Below are 18,651 nucleotides of genomic sequence, written 5' to 3' on the forward strand. Positions count from 1 at the left end.
GATAAGAGGGGGGTAAGTTTTGACACATTTGCGGAAACAGTGAATATAGGATTTATCTTTGGACTGGGAGGACAGGTTATTAAAGATAAAATCATTCTTATATGATAAATTTCACGAAGTTTTAAGAATTTTGGATAGGCCTCCTTGTCTGGTAGCTACAGGACTCCAGGTGGTCTCTGGATAGGTAAAAATAAAAATTAATTTTTTCGAAGAGTTAGAGGTCAACTTATAAAACAAAATCTGCGTCTTTTTTCTTTAAATCTGTAAATAATATTAAAAGTATGTATATTTTGTTTTTTAAGTTGACCTCTAACTCTAGAAAAAAAATATCTTTTTATTTTTGCCTGTTTTAAGAACACCTGGAGGCCTATCCAAAAAATAATAAAACTTGGGAAAATTTATCATTTAAGAATTATTTTATCTTTTATAACCTATCCTCTTAGTCCAAAGATAAAGCCTATACTCACTATGTCCGCAAATGTGTCAAAACTTCCCCCCTCTTATTATTAACTCTTCGAGAAAAAAAAATGATAAATATCAGTTCAGAATTTTGTGAAGCAAGATTTTATTAAAACAAAATTATTTTATTTAATCATTAAATTGATTTACTTGATAATTAATTAGTGTCAAATATAACAAAGAGTTTAATATTTTACAATTAGACTTAAATTTTTTCTGGTTTTACTAAAGCTTATGTTTTTATCTTCAACATAAATTTTCTTATAAAATCCCTATGTATAAATAAACTACCTAAGAGATTCGCACATTACAATCGGGACAACAGAATAAAGATTTCTTAGCTGCATGTATTCTTTTCTTAATAACTAAAAATTAAATTAGTTATTTTATTTGAAAAATCTTCAAAATAATTTTAATAATAGCGGTAGATTCACGAAGACAAATCACCAAGAATAAACTATCCCTTTAAAGTCGGTGATAGTTCTTTATCGTATTATAGACAGATTTCCGAGGATATTAATAAATACAAGATTAAAACATGTTTTGTTAGCCCCGGGGATCGAAGGCCGGGACCAAAAAAACTGGTATTAATTTAATGATTTATAATTTAATATTAATGGAAATTATCTGTAAAAGGATGCTAATAATCCGTCCAATTTTTTAACTGGATTCGGATTCTTACAAGAATCCGTCCAAAAATAAAACGGATTCTTCGCGGATTCCTGATTCTAGCAATATTTCAAAAGGCTTTAAAAAAAATTAAGGAATTAAATTATTCCGGGTACTGGGAAGAATCTAAAGCTGCGTTTTTTCATATTTTCTGAAATCTCCACTTGGTGGTGTAGGTGGGGAGAGATGGGGGGGGGGGGGGGGGGTAAAAAAAAAAACTTAACGGATTCCTGATTCTGGATTCGGATTGCCAACCCTAATTAATTTTAATACGATATAGCATAATTAAAAAACATCTTCGTGAAACTACATTTTAAGTTTTTTTTTAATAAGGTTTAAAAACAAAAGGTTCGTGAGTTTGCTTATATAATAGATAAAAACACAGGGGTGTATATTCTACATGGGATCCCCGGCTCAGGGGGGGGGAAAAAAAATAAAAAATAAGTGGTTGGAGGGAAAAAAAATGTAAAAATTAAGAAAACTGAAAACATTTTTTCCATTTCCCCCCCTCTTTGGTGAAAAAAACTAAAAAAAATGTGTGTAGGAGGGATAAAATAAATAAAATATAAAATTCTTTAAATATTTTTCCATTTTCCCTCCTACTTAGTGAGAAAAAACTAGGGGGGAAAAAAAAAAAAAAAAAAAAAAAAAAAAAAAAATAAATAAAAAAAAATTGTCGCCGGGGAAAAAAAATAAATCTTGTGCAGAATATACACCCCTGTAAAAACATAAACTTCCAAGAAGAAAAAACAGAAAAAAATAGTCCAACGAATAAATCAATATTTACTAATTTGCAGCTATACGAATAAAAAATATGATATTGTACATTATAGTTCTGTATGAACAAAATTGTTTATTTTAGATGCCTTGCAGAATAGTTGTAGTTGTGTATTATTTACTGGAGTATTCTTCAAGTAAAGTATCAAGTATACGCCAATATAATCCAATATCATAGCTAGGAATACTTATTTCATAGAAGACTAACACTAGTTTATGTTAAGATTGCCCTATATCTAATCTATCAAATAAAATATAAATTCTGTTAAAGACAAATATATGTTTACTTTGTGGCAACTTTAGATCAAAACTGGTAAATATGGAATGGGTAAAAAAATACAAAACAAAATAATTACGTTGGGACTATGCACATGCAGGCTAAACATGAATCATTTAAAGTAGCACTTAACAATCTGATTTTCTAATTAAATGATTAAATCTGTATAAATTCATTCTAAATATTAATTTCATCATTTACACAACATTACACAAGACATTTAATCATTTAAATCAAATAAAAGATTGTCGAATATCTAAATATCTGTCTAAAAAATCTTGCCTAGTTTTTGGGAAGTTAACATAAACAGGTAAAAAATATCACAATAAATAATGGCAAATAAGTAACAAAAAAGAAATAGAAAAAGTAACTGCTCTTAAAATAATTCTAATCTCTACTTGGTAAGTTGATACAAATTTTCAAACGACTACAAAATAAAAAAAATAAGAAATAAAACAAAATAAATTTAGATTTGACCAAACAAGAGTTTTATTTAGTCAGAGATGCTCTGAATAAAAGTAAAAATATCTTCTCTAACATTCCCTACCAGGGGTAACACAGTTCAAATATCAGATTAGAAAATAATATAAGACATAAATGATCTTAGAGCCACTTAAATTTTCAATGATAAAAAAATTAAATAAACGAACAAAAAGACTACTTTAATAAAATACGAGGAATTTTCAGTAAAGAAAATAAAACCATTAATATACAAGTAAACTTGTCATCTCCATGTATAATATTGGTTTATATCTGGAATAATGTTATAAAAGCAAAATATCACAATGTATTATACTCAAGTAGCCTCAAAATTAGAACTTTAAAGCAGTATTTCTAGCTATGATAAGATCACTACAATACACGAACTATCCAATACTATTATAGCCATTTAATCAATATTAAGATACCTTATTCTTTTTAGCTTGCTTAGCTTTCACAAATTCATTTTTTTAGTTTAGTTTTTGTTTTGCTGATCTCTCTTGTAGTTTATTCTCAAATATTGTTGTATGCAGCAGAAGTAGTAATAGTAAAGATAATATAATATTTTAACTAACAATTATTTAATAGGAGTAATTAGACAGGCGCAGCATTATCGAATGGTAAAGATAATATACGGCCTCTTTTTTAAAATCACTTTTTAGTTGCTTTTAGCGATTGGTAGCTTAAAAAGCGTTTATAACTTTTTAGTATGGTTGATATATCATACATACACTCTGTGTTTTCTTTTCAACATTCACGGTGTTAATGTATCAAATGACGGGGGAGGAAATGTGTAGGTTATAGACACAAATTAAACTGCACATTGAATGATTTTAGCCTGTTCCGAGTCACTTTTAATGCGGTTTCTGGTCTACGCATATATTAGATAGATTATATTTATCATCTGCGGTTTTACATCACAGCACTGCAGAGATTTTAATATATTAAAACCGCATCAATAGCAAAGAGTGTTAATTTATGACCAAAAACCTCCAAAATTAGCCGCAAAATGTTCTATTATAAAAGAAACTTATTTTATTAAAGTTTAATTTGTTTTGTATATTTATGAGATGGGCATTGACTTTAGCTATCCGATGTTTCTCTGTAAAGTGCTTGTTGAAAGAAAGATGTCTGTGCTTGCTGTTGTTGCTGCTGCTGTGCCTGAGCCTGTGCCAGCCGGTCCTGCTCTTTCTTCTGCTGGGTGCGGCTCACAGGCGGACTTAGGTACACGTCGCACGCCATCTGTCGCACGTCCATACGGTCCTCCTTGCGGTAGGACAAACACTTGCGGATAAAGTTCTTGGCCTCGGTGGAAACGGCGGGCTTGTTGGGGAACTGTACCTCGGTGGCTTTTAGGATTGTGTTCTCCTCAAGGATGGTAGCCTAGAAACAATATATATGTAAATAGCAAGTATTCATTTTATACCTTAAAAAATAAAGATATCTTTAGTAAAGCTACACAGAAGCACCATAAGAAGGTAAACAAGCATTATATAGCTTCCTAAACAAAGGTATTAAAAAGCAGGAACAAGGTATAGCCAACAAGCAAACTAAAAAAAATCACTTATCTAGGTAGATATTACAAGATAGATATTCTTTAAGAGTAAACTTATTAAGGGGGGGAAGTTCTGACACATTTGCGTAAACCTGGTATGAAGGCTTTATCTTTGGGCTGAGAGGATAGGTTATAAAAGATAAAATCATTCATATATGATGAAATTTCCCAAGTTTTAAGATTTTTTTGATCGGCCTCCAGGTGGTCTCTGTATAGGCAAAAATGAATTATTTTTTTTTAAGAGTTAGAGGTCAGCTTATGAAACAAAATATGCAAGTTTTTTTTTAATTATGTGAATAACATTTAAAAAGATGCATATTTTGTTTTATAAGTTGACCTCTAACTCTTTACAATTTTTTTTTCATTTTTACCTGTACAGAGACCACCTGGAGGCCTATCCAAAAAATATTAAAACTTGGGAAAATTCATCATATAAGAATGATTTTATCTTTTATAACCTATCCTCTCAGTCCAAAGATAAAGCCTATATACCAGGTTTACGTAAATGTGTCAGAACTCCCCCCCCCCCTTAAAAATAAATCTTCATATTTTTAAAACGCACATACTATTTCTATCTCTTCACTAGTCCGATCAATCTTACAAAACATATGATTGACTGTATTATAAAGGGGACAAAAATCTAAACATTTAGAAACATTATTTAAAATGAAACATTTACACCTAGCTAAGTGTTAACAGGTATTAGGAAGCTCGCTTGAAATAAAACCATCAAACATAAAAGTCAATTATTTCTTTTTGTGGCTTTTAATTTTTTTCCTTCTTCAAAGTATTAAAGGCTTTATAAACGTATAACATTTTATGGCCTTTATTTGCGAATCCATAACTTTGCGGGACTACTGACTACTCGGTACCAAAAATAACCTAACCTAACCAAATCATAATGTAATGAACTATCAAAAACTACAACCCCCCCCCCCCCACAGTGCTATAGATTTAAAAAATAAGGGTGGGGAATCAGTGATCGGCACTGCAATTTCAAGGAAATTGCCCAAATACAGATATATGGACTCTGGATGTTATTTTAACGGGCAAGAATATGTAGTTTGAAATACGATTTGGCATAATAATAAGAAGCTGGCAGTATGTTATTTTGAATCTTTCTAAATGTAAGGTATAATTTGATTGCGAGATAACTCCCTTATTGCATAACTTTAAAGTTAAAACCTAATAATAAGGGAAAAATCCGCCAGTGTACTGTGACAACAAAAATCCAGATTAATCATAAGATTTCCTTAGTTTCAACTACAAATCGGGACAAAGATGCTTAACTTTTTGTTACATTTAATAGCTTTGATTCGGAAAATTAAAGTTTCCAGTTCTAATATTTAATATGCCTAATCTTCAGAATTGTGTCAATTGTCAATTATTCCCCCCCCCCCCCCCAGGCAGGGAAAGAAATTCAAGATAGTCTAATAACCTATATCATTATATGAAGTAGTAAGTTTTTGTTTTGTTTGTAGCTTAAGATTTCTCTTTGAATACCTAGGTGCCAGGATAGTTTTTGGCTATTTCACTTATAGATTAAAGTCTCGGGGTGGTTTTAGGCTATTTTTCTGCTTTCCCTACTCTTGGGATACAGAGCTTCTATATGCTAGGGGTGCACTCGATAGTTCTTGTTTTTCTTATTTTTTTTAAATTCTACTAATAGTGGGAAAAATTCAACTTTGCAGGAAATTACCCACCCTGACTAAGCAAAGAAGATAGTAGGTAATGTAAGACATAATTTCTAAAATTTGAAAACCATTTTTTCCATAGATTTTTTTTCTATTAATAAAAAACTCCCATTACCTACTTAATATTTCACAAAGGTAAAAATCTTTTATGTACCTACTGTTCTGGTTCGTTTAAACATCATATCCCTTTCCTTGTGTGATAAATATGTATAATCTGATATTACATAACTAAGATCAAAAATTATTTCATGTAAGCTAAATATATTTTTGTAATGTTAAGCATTTCTGTATAATAAAGAAGTTTAACAAACAAGAATAATTTTTCCAAACCGGCAGAACAGTAAGATTCAATCTTCAAAGGGAATTGGAAAGCGTTGTAATGGTCCTTTTAATAAAATAGTAAATCCCAGAGAAATATATCTGGAAAATAATAAGTTTTCACTCCTTCCTCCCCCCCCCCCCTAGCATTGGTGGTTGGGCGTTACTTCCCCCACCCCTCCCTTTTAATTACACGATCTTAAAGTAAGTGCAAAAATAGTAGATTTTTTATCAACAAAAGTTAGTAATATTTTTATTTTATTTTAATGACAATATTGATTTTGTATCAAGTTATATAAACTTATCAAAGTACATATTTCTGTTAAAAAAGAGAAAAATATATCCATAAATATATACCTTTATGTACCTAGAAAATATAAAATATAGAGAGAATATAATATGAAGAATTTTGCACATTTTGTTATGTAGAGCTTCTCCAAAAAATAATTTGACTGTCTGTACAATTGAATTTACAAAGGGGAATATTATTTCAAAAAATAAAAGTTCATTCTTTCTTAATATTCATTTTCTTAATTGTTTAAGAAAATATTTTTAAAAATCAGTGCTCTTGCAATTTGACTGGCGGAATGGTTGGAGGCAAAATTGTTTCTTTTGGTATATGAAATTATGAAGTGGAAAATTCCGGAATTCTATAAGTAATAAGATAAATGATATGACTACATAACACTTCCAAGAAAATATTTTATAATTGAAACATTTTTAAACGTCATTATCCATCTTTAAGATGAAATGATAGTTGGAAAATTTCTTTTCTCTAACTGAAAACAAATCCTTTGGCTTATACAATTTTAAGACTTTTAACGCATATCTTATATTTTTATCTTGAATTTAATTCTTTTATCTTGATTTATCAGGAATCAAGATTTAGGGATTAATCATTTTAATTGTAATTAATGGTTTATTAAGTTTTAACTTATTTAAATCCATCTTTGTCGCTTTATAATTTATGCAATAATGTAATAATCAAATTTAAAAATACAATTAGAGAAGACTAGGAAATTATTATGTAGTCAATATCTTAAAAGCAATAAATAGATACAGGCTAAATAAAAACAAAGTAGTTATTAAATTATTGCCCAAAAATTTCCCTAAATTAAGTTTTTCAGTGTAAAGGGTTTCAATGACTATTTTAACATATTAAAAACAGTGTATTATATTCTGCACAAGAATATTTCATCCCCTGATGAAAAAAATTTATTTTTTTTCCACTAAATTTACTTCATACTAAAATATCTTTGGATGTACTGTAACCCCAACTAACCTGTGATTGGTTATGGCCAAACGGTTTCTTGCCGTACAAACACTGGTAAAATATCACGCCCACCGACCACACGTCGACTTTAGAGGAAATTTTCGGCGGCATCTTGCCGACCACAAAGCACTCTGGCGGCAGGTACCAGTAGGTACCCGCGCCCTGGCTCGTTAAGTCCATGCCCTCCTGTGGGTTGTAACTTTCCTCGTCCATGATTTTGGACAGGCCGAAGTCTGTTATCTTAATATCACCGCTGATAACAGAGTCTCCGGTGAGAAGAATGTTGCCTGGCTTCAGGTCGTAGTGGATAATCGGCGGCTTGATCTCGTTCAAATACCGCAGCGCAGATGTAACCTAAAAAGTAAGATATCCTTTAATGTTGTTGTTGTTGTGCTGACTGCCAAAATTGTTCATGTATAGGGTAAAGCAAGGATGATAAAATCCATTAAGTTGCTTCACTTTCTATCTTGTTCCTAACTGTTAAAGTCATCCACGTGCAAAGTTTGGAATGGATAAGACAATTGTATTTGGCCTAAATTATCAATGAGAGCTATCCGTTACGGAAAAACCCTAACTATTTAAAGCTTCGCTTTTATTTATGATTTTGGAATGAATACAAAGTCCATTAACTTGTGTCCCAATAAACGAAAGTGAATTCCTTACACCAACCTGCATGATAATGCTACGAGCCTCTCGCTCTGCAATAGTTTTGTGCTGTTTCAGATGGAAGTCCAAGTCATGACCGTCGCAGTACTCCAGCACCGTGCAAAAACTGTTGGCGTCGATCTCAAAAACGTCGAACAGATTGACAATTCTGGCATGCTCCAATGCCTTGTGTATGTTGTACTCACGCAGGGCGTGCTTGATATAGTTGGCCTTCTTGTCGTCCTTCCAATCTTTGTTCAACTGATGTATCTTGCAGGCAACATAGCGCTGTTCTTTCAGGTCGAATCCCTTGTGAACCTGAATAAAAGTATCAAATATTAAAGGTCATCAACTAAGAACAATAAACATCCACAAGTTAACAATAATTATGATAAAGAAAAATGAAATATTTTGCTGAAATAAAGTAATGTTTTGATAGGCTGTTCGTTTCTTTTTCTATTCAGTGCAAACAATTTAAGAAGGTAAACTTATTATTGAAAACCTTAAATTGATTTACACGTGAATTAAGTGAATTGAAAAATCAAACAAGTTATAATATTACCTCGCTAAAGCCACCCTTGCCCAAAAGCATAAGTAATAGGTAACGATCGTTGAGGACGACATGGTTGTTGTATCGACTCTGGTCCTCGTTATGGATACGCTTCAGCTCCCTGATGTGGAGGTTGCGCTCACGCTCAAGCTTCTCCATCTCCATGGCCATTTCTGCGTCATCTTTGCGTAGCGCGTTCTGGCGGATACGCAAGATTTCTTCAGCCTCGTAGTATTCCTGTACGCAAATCATAATTTTTATTGATAAAATAACTTAATGTTTGTGTATTGTCTTAAGTGTTAAGTATCTTACGTAAAGAATTGATTTTGGTACCTCAACTTTCTTAGTATTGAATTAAACATCTTTACGTTGAATATCCTCATTTTAAATGGAGTTTTCTCAATAATACCTAATCTAAGCTTTAGTATGGCAGTTGTCCTACCTTAACTAAGGGGAATTCAAATAGTCGCATTTTAAGTACTGTTGTAAGTAAATAAAAAAAAATAGCTGTGTTAAACAGACCTACTTCACGAATGCTTAAATTGGTCCCAGTCAGGATCTAGGCTAGTTTCGGTAGGTTATTAACTTATGGATACTATATTACTCCCAAGAATAAAAATTGCCCCACACTCATATCTATTTCATTATAACAAAAAATAATGTTGGGAAGGGCTGCGGGAGGAATTACGCACATTCTCTTCTAGCGAAGCCCGTACCCCTAGTTGATATAAACTTAAAATCATGATATGTTCCTGTGGCGTAAGAGCGTCTCTGGGCGGCGGCTTAATAAAGGTAGTTTCTTCGCTCGTACTGGCCGCGGCAGTTCCGTTGTTTAACCCGCCCTGAGCATCGGCCGCAGCTGATGTACTCGCGTTATTTGATGCATTTCCGCTACGTTTGCGGCCGTCTTCCTTGTCCTGCGGTTTCTTTTTGGTCAGCTGCTTCCGCTTTTTGTCAATTTCTTCGCGCTCAGCGCTGATTTCTTCTTGACGTTTAGCCAACTCCTAAACAAGAATTAAATATTGTAGAAAAGAGAAAATAATAGAATCAAAAACTATTCAGTTATAAATCTTTCTCAACCCAATTTAGAGAAAAAGTCTACTTCCTCATTCCGAAATATATTTCAAGTAAAAAATACTCATTATCAATCGCATCTGGAAAAAAAAAACAAAATAAGTATATGATAAAACATTTTTTAAAGGTAACACATTTAAACTTGACTTTGATTACAAATAATTATGATAAAAAGGATTAAATAAGTACTAAAAATTCACTAAGAAAAAATATGTGTGACTTTACTTTGGGATGGTTGTACAAAAAAATAAGGGGGAAGCGGTCAAAATAATGTGAATTGAGAGGGGAAGTTTTAAAGGGGGGGGGGGGGGGCGAAAGTGACACTTTTTGAAATCAAAACTAAAAGTCAAAGGAACTAAACTAAAAAAAGAGTTACAGGTCTGACATTTTGCATGGCAGTTGCTTTATAGGGGTACAATATGGAACTGTGAAAAAACGGCGGCGCAACCGCCGAAAACCACCGAGAAAAGATAAAAAAAAAATTCGGCGGGAAACGGCGGTTTTCGGCGGTTGCATCGCCGTTTCTTCACAGTTCCATAATGTACCCCTGTAAAGCAACTGCCATGCAAAATCTCAGACCTGTAACCCTTTTTTTAGTTGAGTTCCTTTGTTGACTTTTAGTTTTGGTTACAAAAAGTGTCACTTTCGCCCCCCCCCCCCCCCCATTTTATGGGGTGTTTATAGTAGCACAGCTGCTCTATAACTATAATAGAATCAAGCTAAAGAATAAAAAAACTAACAACATTTACGTACATAGGGTAATTATCAACAAATACCAAGAATAGTTATTTCTTGCATTGCATTGTATTATAAACAGCTTCCCGTGGATATAAATGTACAATTATTAGATTAATACCAGTTTTTTTAGCCCCGAGATGCCGAAGGCACGTGATAAAAATACTGGCTTTAAAATTATGATTGTACATTCTATATTCGTAGAAAACTCGATATAATACGATACAAGATATTATTTTCGTATGGATGAGAACCGGTTCTAATACACCGGATATTAATCGGTTTCGAATGAATACGAGAGAATTCATTATATTAATGCGCATTAGTCTTACAAAATATTTATATTTCTGCTGAATTTGTTCACTTAATTCAATTATTGATTTTTTTTTATTTCTATTGAATATAAAAATACACATTAAAGAAGCTTTATATGTTCATATTTTTGAGATTTTTAATTCTTTATAAAAATAAATCCTCTGAATCACTAATTACATCTAATACTAAATAATAAATATAACTTAAATTTTTCATACTTTAAGCTAAAATACGTCAATATTGACAAGAAACTATGCCCCTAACCTCTACGGGCTCTGTATTCGAATATGCAGAGAGGGGATACAAAAAAAGCTTATAACCTTTCTAAGACTCAAATTCAAAAATAAAATGGCCTAAAACCACCACAGGAGCTATCTGAAGTTTAACAAAAAAGGGAACTCAATCAGTTTGGGAGTTATTGAGATCTTAAGCTTCAAACAAAAAACCATTAGTATTTTATACAATAGGATAAGCTTAAACTTTACAAGTTATTTCAATATTAATTTGCTTTTTAAACACTTCACCTGGAATGCATAACCATCCGTCCAGTTCTCCTGGAAAGTAGCTCCCACCCGCTGTGTAATAAATTGGCCAAGCCGCAGTCGGTTTGCCATACATTTAGACCTCGCCTCTTTCCGTTCTATGGTTGCTTTTTCTTTTAACAAGTCCTGCATTTTAAATTAATTTTCACATCATTTCTTTAGAACAGATATTTTTAGAAAATTAACATAAATTTAAGAAATACTTGGAAAGATATACGTTTTATCTTTTTTTTTGTGTTAGTCAAAGAAGATTAACAAGTACCATATTTATGCACCTACAAAATATGAATCCCTTTATTTTCACATTTTAGGTTTATATAATTGGAATATAAATGTTTAACATTAGGAGCCGGAGCCGCACCTAAATCAAACGGCTCCGCAACGCTGCTCAATAATTTGCATTGACAATAAGTAAGCCTTGCGTCAGTATTCTACAATTAATGTCAAGATTAATTTCCTTAATGACAGCCAGACATCGGTTTATTGTGTCTTTCTGGGTTTCGGTGGATTTTTGAGATGCCGTGAGTCGTCGGGTCAGCTCATCTATTTTTGCACCCTGCACCTAAACAAAAAAGAACAACAAATTAAATAAAGATAAATTGTGGATAAACGGTGGAAAGAGAGATATTACTTCATTTGTATCATGTTATGTTTATTTGAGATTATCACGTGCCTTAAAGTTTAAAACCATCCCGGGCCTATGTGTGTGAAGCTTTCAAAATATGCAGAACTTAATTAATCTGTTCAGTAGTTAACGAAATCAACAAAACCAAAAAAAAATTTTAGGGTTTTTTTTAATGCAACCATCTCGTAATCAGTGAGTGAGCAATGAAATTTCACTTAGAATTCGAATTTCCATCTGAAATTTTGCATGAGTAATCCTTGGTAGGTCTATTTTCCCAAAATCGAACAAAAAGTTGGAATAGTAATGGCTTACAGCTGGCGGATCAGCCGTTTTGCCATTTTTTGGATATCTATATAGCAAATTAGTCACGAAACCTATCTCCACATAATACTCTTTTCCACCCCAAAACGCTATCAAACGGTTCTAGACGGTAGCTGTTGGTACTAGAAGTTTTAAAAATGGTTATTGCTATCATTTAACATGAATTAAACCAAAAATATGTTTTAAAAAGTTGTTTCCTACGTAATTGATGATGGATTTACCCTGAAAAAAGGCAAAAATCGGCTAAACGGCTGAGCCGCCAGCTGTTACTTTTCCAACTTTTTGTTCGATTTAGGGAAAATAGACCTACCAAGGATTACTCATGCAAAAGTTCAGATCGAAATTCGAATTCTAAGTGCCATTTGCTCACTGATAACGAGATGGTTGCATTAACCCCCCCCCCCCCTTTTATTATTTATATAATAGAATAATATAGTGTATCCTATAATATCCTAACTTTCTGATCCCCTTCACCCTCCCCTAGAATCTAGTAGGCGAGGCAACTAGAATTTTTACATAGAAAAAGAAGTATTCAAACCTCTAGCTCTGTATTACTCCGAGAAACAAGTTCTTCAACTTTTTCATGTGTTAAATCTGTTTGTGTACTTTTCACCTGCCGAGATCCTGAAAATAAATCAATGTTTAAACGATTCAGTTCATGGAGAAAGAGGAAATGGCCGATAAAAAAAAGTATCAATCTATGTAAGATTTAGTATTTTGTACATTTTGTATTAAAAAGGGGTTAATTTATTTATTAATAGATTCTTGTTAGGCTAACACTTAAAATGGAGAATTTTCTACTTGAAACTAATGAAGAATCAAAATAATATCTTAAAAGTTATAAAATCTCTTCTTTAAACCTTATAAAATCTTTAAATTTACGTATATTTGAATTCAATTGATATCCTAATTGACTATTAAAACCAATCAAAACAGAAATGAGGATATATAAAATTATTCTTAATGGTTTGACGCACGCAAACCAATCAATAATTGAATAACTAATCCCTTATTCATGTCATATCTAATAAATAATATTATAAAATATATTATAGGAAAAAAGTAGCAAATAAAAAAAACAAGACAAATATTAGGTAGGTAACAAATATTACCTAGTATTTTTACATTATATTTAAAAGACTTTGCAACGCATATTGAAAATTTTAGACATTTTTAACAGGGAGTAAGGGAGGGGACAATGGGCAATTAATTCAATATAAGAGTTATCAAAGAAAGGGCATGAAATCCAGTTTAATCATATAGATTTGTAGGAAATTATAAAGGGATTGTTAATTGAATAATAGATTTCCATAGCGTCATGTAAAGTGAAATCACAACTTGTTTTTGATGAAATATATTGAGGTTTTTTGGTGTGATTTTTATATTAAAAGATTATTGGACCCGGCCAGCTGCTAGCAAGAATATGACTGCCCCTTTTTATTCTGTTTATTTCCCTTGCCCCCACCTCCCTTCTCCTTTCTCCCCGTCTGCTACATTCCAAACTAACACAACGAGTGTTTATTTCCCTTCCCCCCACTTACCTTATCCCTTCTCCCCGTCTGCAATATTCAAAACATACATAACGAGTAGCGGCATTCTATGCGCAAGTCCCCAAACTCAGTCAGAAACTGCTAAATTCTTGCACATTCCCTTTAAGCCAGTCCCCAAAGTCTGAGACTCCTAAAAATTGAATATTCGATCCATTGTCCCCTCCCTTACTCCCTGCATTTTTAATGTTCTGAACAAACTTGCTTCGAAACAATGAATTGTCGCGATTGTTATTATTACTATACCTTGCGGGACAGGCCTAGGGCCAGGAGGCGGCTGCATTTGCCGGAAATCAACCATGTTGGGCAAAAACTGTGGCTGCGGCGAGCACGGCGGGAAATGGTTGGACGACGGAGATGGCGATTTTGAGCCGCTGTGCGCCCGTCCAGGAGAGCTGCAAGGCTTTCCAAAATAATCATTAATTGTCCTGTTACTATCACTTGTTTTGCGGGCGGGTTTCGCCTGACCGCCACCACCTAACGTAGCCCCCAGAGAATCACTATCGTCGCCGTTTTTCCGCTTTCGCTTTTTGGCGGATTTTGGGTTGGGGGTTTTGTCTGGTGAAGGATCGGATTTGCCGTCGTCAGAAGCAATAGAACCTGTAAACAAAATACTTTTAAAGATATTTGTTCACGACTAACTTGAACTTAAAAGTGATTACTAAGATTAATCATATCAAATACATTAAACTCGTGAAGAAAAAATGTAGGTAGGTATTTAATTTTGTCAAGACAAATTATAAACATTTGTTAGATAAAATTATGATAAATGGCGGCTTTTTAACCACAAAGAAAAAAATTTTGATATACATTTCATTTGAGCTTTAACATGTTAATGGAACTGCTATATAAATATGAAGCTTTGGCTTTCTAGGATTTTTACGAGGTTCATTAATTCTTTCCCCCCTTTCGTATAATGGTTATTTGGCCACTGACCGGTCATATTTGATTTATTACTGTATAACGCGTCAAAGGATTACAGTTGTGTTTTCCCAGTCATAAACAGTTTCATTTGAATTTGGCCTAATGTCAACGGCTTCCTGCTTTCACCACTGGTTATTTCACAATAAAAGGAAATACTGACATAACCTAGATTAGCTGCGCTACTGAAAATAAATAATACCTGTACTCATGTTTGAGTCCTGATTGAATACAGCCAAGTTCATGCCTCCGCTGGGCATCTCATTATCACCCATCATACTCATTTTCATCTAAATAAATATATTATTTATATGCAATTCTTAGATACCCATCATGAAAGTACCCCTTTTTACACTATCTTATTCTAAGAAAGGCGATAATTCAGCTGAATAATGGAATAGATGATGCTATGACATAAAATAATTAAAATATATTTAAACTATAAAAAGTCCTATCAATCAGTCTAAAACCAACGACATTATTTTAGAGTTCACATAAATCAAACTGGCATGACATGACAATAACCAAGGTACATCAAATAAAAGAAAAACTTTTCATGATGTTGCAGGGGTGTATAATGTATATTCTGCACAAGATTTATTTTTTTTCCCCTGCTACAAAATTTTTTATTTTTTTCCCCCCTAGATTTTTCATAAAAAGTAGGGGGGAAAATAGAAAAATATTTAAAGAACTCTATATTCTTTTTATATTATCCCTCCAACCACACATTTTTTTAGTTTTTTTAACGAAATGAAAAAAATGTTTTCAGTTTTCTTAATTTTTACATTTTTTTCCCCTCCAACCACATATTTTTTATTTTTTCCCCCCCCCCCTCTGAGCCGGGGATCCCATGCAGAATATACACCCCTGTGATGTTGACTAGGAATACATTATGAATCTAGATTGAAAAAACTTATGAATTACTAATTCATAAATAAAATTCCTTAAAAGATAAGGAGTTTGTCATGTACTTTACATAATTAGCTGTACTGAACATTTTCTACTTTTACCAATGGTTTATTTAATATGTTAAAATTCTGAAGTGAACTACAAAAACTGTTTTAAAACAACCATAATAAAGAATATAATTAGAGATTAGTTTAAACTTGAGATAAATTGCTTCATGAACAAAATTTGATAAGTTCAAGAGAAGCTTTCAATTGATATAAAAAAGCTTACCTTAGCTGGATCTACAATATCTGTATATCTGGCGCCAGACTCTTTTCTGAGTCTCTTGTTCTCTTTGACAGCTGGCGATGGGGGTAAAGGTCGGGGCGTACCAGGAGCAACGTTCATATTACGTCCTCCTGAAGGGCGAATTAAGATTTATCAAAAATGAGGCCAATAGTTTCAAGTTTCTAATATTTTTTATTGAGATAGAAATTGTATTTTTTAATCATTTCTAAAACGAAAAAATGTTTATTGTACCTGTAATTAATCCAGGAACATTTGACTTGGCTAGTTTAGGTGTCACCGGTAGTTCTTGTTGTAATGGTTGGGATACACTTGACGAAACAACAACGCTTGGGTTATTATTTAGATTTTGCTGTTGACTATGTGCTATAGATATTCCGGGCAACCCACCGCTGTTGGAATGATGGTTAGCGGTTAGAATGATGGGTTGCGAGGTTGGAGGCTGTTGGCCGCCAACACCCCCAGGTTGTCCAAAGCTTTGTAAACCGCTGCCTCCAGCCCCACAACTTCCAATAGACCCAAGGGAATGTGACCCTTTAATCATTAAATTAAAGAGTCATAACAAAATTATTCTTTACACATACAATCTAGATATTTAAAATTCATGTCGTTAAAAAAAAATAATTCCTTTCAGATTAACAATTAAGTTAAATGTAATGAATATTCCAAAATTTTTGTAAAAATTGGTATATCTTAAATTAAAACTTATTGAAAATACTTCATTTAATACCTATATTTATGCAAATGTTGTGCATTAAAAACTTCAATTTAATATGCCTTGTTGATTAATAAAGTTGGGAAACTGGGGTGGGATATTGTTTATGCTTGTGGTGATAACAGGGGCAGAGGTGGAGGTTGTCACCACAGAGAATGGGTTCGAGGAATGATGCGATGGGGTTGAGTCACTGTCCACCTAATAACAAAACAACTAGGTATGTTATAGAAATAAAATTATAACTTAATATTGTGTCTTCACTTAAATAAAAAAAAAGTAAATCATTATTTCTAATGGAACATTACCCAAAGAAGCTGAATTTATGTATTTATTAGGTTTAGAAAAAATAAAGGTATTTAGTCTCGATAATAAACCTACATATAAATATTTCTCTCCAATTTTTAAAAGAATAAAATCGGAGAAGTATCTAGCACTAACATCTGACGACCATCATACATCATACCTACTTATTTATTAAAATCTGACGTTTGCAACATTTACATAACTATTAAACATTCCTTTGGTCTCCGTAACAACTTACCTCTATGTTTTCTCTGCCAGTTCCAAAAAATCTGGCCTCCAAAAGCGCCTGTTTCCTCGGATCCACCTTGGTTTGGGCTTCACTGTCCATCATATCCACTTTGACTTCAACATACTGAAAAATATTATCAGTTTGATTTTAATATGTCATTTTAGGATAACTATTAGCAAAACATTTTTTTAAACAGAGTCTTTAGTCATATATCCTAATTTTCGAACATGAATTGGGGAATGTTAATACATAATTTCATATCTATTTCGATTGTCATAACAAGTTAAGGAATTTTACTTTGCTTTTTCGATCGATATTTTTAATGCAACGTTTTTGATATAGGTATTAAAAGTTGGCTTAACAAGTAGGGAAAGGTTGTTATCATTTTTTATTAGGTAGGTATAAAATATCAGTGGGAAGTAAATTTTTTCATTAAACGGGTGCATTTTTTATATATATAATTTAAAGAAAATTTAAACGTTTGATAATCACAGGACACAGAAAATAATAAATATAATAGATTTTGTCAAGAACACATATTCATATCCACTGGATTAAAAGCAGTTCTGAGCCATAATGCTAAATATATCTTATATTGTAAATCACATATTATAGACAGCTTTCAAGAAACATAAAATAGATATTATAGGATTAATCTATGTTTTGTTGGCTCGATAATTAATTGAGTGTCTACAAAACTAAATTCAATCCTGTCATTTTTTACTTTTCTATTCGAGGAAAACTGTCTATATTACGGTTCGATTTTTTATGTTAATAATTTGAAATACATTTTTTATTATTGCTTACCTAATATTTATATACTTATTATCAAAAAGTTAGAACAAATGACACAATCAGATAAAAATAGCTAATTAAAGGTAATAATATCCTTTTAATTTGTCAAAATGTGTTTATCTTACAAATTCCACTTAAATTTTAATAGTACACAAAAATCAATGTTTTCCTAAAAAAATAATAAATAACATAATTACTCCATATTTTTTAATATTATTTATCGACACTGAAAACTTATGACAAAATATAATTATCAGAATGATGTCATCAACAGATAAAAATTACTTCTTAGATTTCTAAAATAATTTTTGTCAACTTTCTCACATCAATATTCAATGGGTTAATATAATTGCACGCGCACAGACACACACACACGCACAAAATAAACCGGAGATCGTAACAAAAAAATTGACAGCCGCCGAGGAGCGGTCGCACCGCCGACACACGGATGTTGGAAAAATTGGCTCACCTTGAGTTGAATAACTTGGAACACTTTTTAGATAACTCAAAATTATCACTTTTATTCTATTTTATCTCCCCACACTCACACACAATTAATCTTTCTCTCTCTCCTTCCTCCACTAATGTGTGTGTGTGTGTGTGTCTGTATGGTGTGTGTGTGTATGTGGCTAGTTAGA

The 18,651-nt window shown here is 32.4% G+C and overlaps 1 protein-coding gene across 1 annotated transcript; it reads right to left on the reverse strand.

The window, feature by feature from the left end:
* Nucleotides 1–1,846: 1,846 nt before the first annotated feature.
* Nucleotides 1,847–18,651, reverse strand: LOC145319057 (serine/threonine-protein kinase tousled-like 2). The gene is made up of 15 exons (XM_080160886.1): nucleotides 18,483–18,651; nucleotides 17,228–17,341; nucleotides 16,749–16,884; nucleotides 16,206–16,505; nucleotides 15,957–16,084; nucleotides 14,980–15,067; nucleotides 14,103–14,456; nucleotides 12,848–12,933; nucleotides 11,819–11,925; nucleotides 11,346–11,487; nucleotides 9,447–9,701; nucleotides 8,710–8,931; nucleotides 8,172–8,465; nucleotides 7,512–7,856; nucleotides 1,847–4,045 (listed from the first exon to the last, which is right to left on the reverse strand). The coding sequence occupies exons 2-15, from the start codon at nucleotides 17,318–17,320 to the stop codon at nucleotides 3,746–3,748; spliced, it is 2,850 nt and encodes a 949-aa protein (XP_080017012.1). The 5' UTR covers nucleotides 17,321–17,341; nucleotides 18,483–18,651; the 3' UTR covers nucleotides 1,847–3,745.

Source organism: Acartia tonsa, chromosome 1 (genome assembly GCF_053477335.1).
Source record: "Acartia tonsa isolate MP-2025a chromosome 1, ASM5347733v1, whole genome shotgun sequence".
NCBI lineage: Eukaryota > Metazoa > Arthropoda > Copepoda > Calanoida > Acartiidae > Acartia > Acartia tonsa.

What these genes read in the sequence shown, in the direction of transcription:
- LOC145319057 (XM_080160886.1), bottom strand. Translation starts at nt 17,320, where the DNA reads ATGATGGACAGTGAAGCCCAAACCAAGGTGGATCCGAGGAAACAGGCG. An exon ending in GGACTCAAACATGAGTACAG is followed by an intron (nt 14,457 to 14,979) that starts GTATTATTTATT and finishes TTTTGTTTACAG; the next exon opens with GTTCTATTGCTTCTGACGAC. An exon ending in CCCTAGGCCTGTCCCGCAAG is followed by an intron (nt 12,934 to 14,102) that starts GTATAGTAATAA and finishes ATTTATTTTCAG; the next exon opens with GATCTCGGCAGGTGAAAAGT.